This window comes from Cannabis sativa, chromosome 4 (assembly GCF_029168945.1).
Source record: "Cannabis sativa cultivar Pink pepper isolate KNU-18-1 chromosome 4, ASM2916894v1, whole genome shotgun sequence".
In the NCBI taxonomy this organism is placed as follows: Eukaryota; Viridiplantae; Streptophyta; class Magnoliopsida; order Rosales; family Cannabaceae; genus Cannabis; species Cannabis sativa.
Window position 1 is genome coordinate 69351533 of NC_083604.1, and position 3635 is coordinate 69355167.

The window sequence follows — 3635 nt, forward strand, 5'->3', positions numbered from 1 at the left end:
AAAAAAAAAGTTCCTTTCTATTTTATTAATTTCCAATACAATCTCTTTGATATTTTGTGTAATGCCTTCCTCTGTTTCTTATGATATTAATATACCCATAGAATATTTTATTTGAAAATGAAAGCCAGAATTAATTAAGATGAAAATTCATTAAAAAGAATATAGAGATTGGAGAGATTGACAAGCGGCGATGTAATATGTAGGAGAGTTGTTTAGAAGTAGAGTAGAGTACAGCTATAATAAATAAAATAAGAAATAATAATATTAGGATATGATGATGTGCCTATTTCCAGTACTGATTTGCCTCGTCTTGTTATGTTTACCACATCAAATCGTTTAGAGCAAAAGTAGCAACTTACACTGTTCCAATTAGAAAGCACTCTCTGTAACTACCCATCTTGGCCTCAAAATTAAATTATATCATATTTCTTTCACCAAATTCTTTGCTTCTTCTCCTCACAAGTAACAAAAAACCTTATGTTCATCTGCTGTTTTCCTCAAATCTCTCTCTCTCTCTCTCTTTGAGTTGTCATTCAGGAGCTAAATAACTTAAGAGGGTTTAGTTTGAATAATGATGATATTCCTAATTGTGGATTATGTTGTAGAGTCACTTCTGAAAGAGTTTAAAGAAAATATGGTGTGATGTAGTAATGACTAGGTGAAAGTATTGATTTTCCGAGAAAATCAAAACTAGAAAAACAGACAGAGAAAGATGGGAGATATGATTTTGATTTACTTATTTAGCATAGTGGGACGTGCCCATGAAAAATCCCATCAATTATTAATATTTTCGACTCAATCTTTCACAAAATTTCACACATCAAACGTGCATATAAATTCTAATCATATTGTTTTGTTTTTGCGTCTTTTCATTTACACCCATCAAACATTAATAATAATAATATTTATTTTTTAATAAATAAATTATTTTTCATCTTCTTTCTCTTCATATGACATTTGAAAAAAAAAGTCAACAGTGAAATTTCTATTCACTTTGTTTTATCTTCTTTCTTTTAAAAATTATTCTTTTTTTTTAATAAAGATAGATAAAAATAGAAAAAGACTTTGGACTTTAGATAATAGAAATAATAATGGAGTTACATAGTCTAGTATTACATTATACAAAATATACAAAATGGATATGGGGCTCATACATTATACAAAGTCTATAATACAAATCTCTGAACAAGTTTCTAGACATCGACATGTGGAAAAATTCAGAGTAGGCAGTCGAGGCACCAGATCATGCAGCAGTGAGGGATAAACAGTACTTTTATACTTATTTTTAAAAAACTAACTTTATTTATTTTCTTCTTTCTTTCTTTTCTCAATTTCTCATCTCTTCCACTTGATCCAATACTTTCTTTTTTTTTTTACGTTATATGAATCTCAATATACTGCTTCTTGGAAACTGAATGCAAGCGTTTTTCCTCTGCAGTTCACTCTCAGAAGAAAGATATAGTAAAAATAAAAGAAAATTACGTCAATATAATACTGAAATATTTATCTATATTTTATCAAAAAAAAAACATTAAGTTAATCATTTCCTTCAAGTACAATTATCAATAACTTAAGTGATACACAAAACTAGAGGTACCTTGCCAGTTAAAAATCAAAGTAAGAAAATTAAAAATATATTAATATTGCTATTTACAGTGAAGAAAAATGGTCGAAAAATTGGTATGAAAATGAGTTATGATTATTATTACTAAGGGTTGAAAATGAAGTTGCCACATTTGCATTTCCAACTCATTGGCTTGTAGTTAGAGTTGTAATCATCTCCTCCTCTAGCGTATTGGGTGTTGAAAGATCTTTTGGAAGTACCAGATTTCACTTGTGGATTTGTTGGAACCTGAATAGCTTCACAGTGTCCACACCAACTACATCTTCTTTCACACCTCGGAGGCCTCGAACCAATTCTTGCTCTTACCATCACTTTCTCTTCATTTTCACTTTCACTTACTGCCTATCCATATATATACATATCAAACCAAAACATGTATTTTTCTTTCAGTTTCAAAATAAATAAGAACAAATGAAATAATGGAGATAAGTGAGGCTGGTTTAATTCTCACCTGGGAAAGATTTTTCTCTTTGGGAATTACTCTGCCTGCAATTACATGCAAAAGAGAATATATTGTTTAGTAGTAGTGTTGTTGTTATGATGAAATAAATAATTAACATTAAATATTTTGGATTTTTGAGTCTGACCCACTTACCTTGAGCCATGAATCTGAATTGGGTAGAGCTCAGAAATGAGAGAAACAGAAAACATATGACCAAATAACGAACTCTGCTGCGGTGGCTTCTGCATACGACACTACTACTCACTTGTTCATAACCCATTTTTTTCAGTGAGAGTAAAAACAGAATATTGCAAAGTAGTGAAGAAGTAAGTTGAAGAAATGAAAACGTAGAGACAGAGAAAGAAGTTTGCCTATTTAAGTGGAGAAAAAAAAAACAAGTGTGTTTTGTGTAGGTAAATAATAGAAAAAGAGCAGAGAGTAATGTGGTGAGGTTTCAGCAGTAACGGAATGACAACATAATATAAATCAAAATTTCTTTTGTTTTGTTTTGTTTTGTTTAGTTTCTCTCTCTCTTATTATAAATCGTTTTCTTTTCAGTGAGATTTTTGAGGTGATGGAACGTAGAAGGACAAATAAGAAATTTCAGGGGTGGGGTGGTGTGGGGGGTGGGGTAAGTAAAATAAGGTGCCTCCCAAAAGGAATAACCCTCTCCTCACCTTCTCTAGTCTCTAGTCTCTACCTCCTCGTTTATAGAGCCCAAAATATAACTTGACAAATATTTTTATTACAAGCCAAAACTCAACTGACCCCAGAAACAGCAACGAGTTAGGATTTAAGACAAGGAGTACTCAAATAAAATAAATATATATAATAAAACTTACACCATTTCTAGTACAGGTGGCCTCTAAAAGACATGAAATTACAGCTGTGGTTTTTTTTTTATGTGTTTGTGTGTGTGGAGATGCTCACTTTTGGAGATTTCTTGTAGAGTTTGGTCTGAGCAGTCCCACCTAATCACGCCATATCTAAATCCCTCGCTCTGAGAAAGAGAAATAACATGTAGTACACTACTCTCTCTCTCTCTCTCTCTCTCTCTCTCTCTCTCTCTCTCTCTCTCTCTCTCTCTCTCTCACACACACACACACATCTCCTCCTTTTCGATTATTACTATTATTTTTAACTATATAATTCATCTTCATATCTTGATGCTTTATTTTATTTCTGGCAACTTTTGAACTTTTTGTTTTTGTTCTTGTTTCTGAATTAAAATTTGAATTTGAATTATTAGGGAAATAAAAATTGTTTTATGCCATTGCACTACAATGACTTGTATATCATTATTTTGGCAAGGAATTAAAGTGGCATGGGCTTAAAATCGTACGATTCCTAGCTTTAATGGGCTCTGTAAAACTAGAAAGAAAGATGGAGTTTGGATTAAATTATCAGAAATGTTAATATTGAGCAATTTGTGACATAAATTAGAAGAAATATTAGAAGGTACACTTTCACTATTATAATTTAATATTAAGTCTCATTTATTTTAATTTAAAAAAAATTATAAAAAACTATTAATTAATTATAAATAGAGATGTTGGATCACTCCATAGC

The 3635-nt window shown here is 30.9% G+C and overlaps 1 protein-coding gene across 1 annotated transcript; it reads right to left on the minus strand.

Annotated features, from left to right (window-relative positions):
- Positions 1-1536: 1536 nt before the first annotated feature.
- On the minus strand, positions 1537-3140 carry LOC115712238 (EPIDERMAL PATTERNING FACTOR-like protein 2). Its single transcript, XM_030640502.2, has 3 exons — positions 2220-3140; positions 2076-2110; positions 1537-1966 (listed from the first exon to the last, which is right to left on the minus strand). The coding sequence occupies exons 1-3, from the start codon at positions 2344-2346 to the stop codon at positions 1709-1711; spliced, it is 420 nt and encodes a 139-aa protein (XP_030496362.2). The 5' UTR covers positions 2347-3140; the 3' UTR covers positions 1537-1708.
- Positions 3141-3635: the final 495 nt, after the last annotated feature.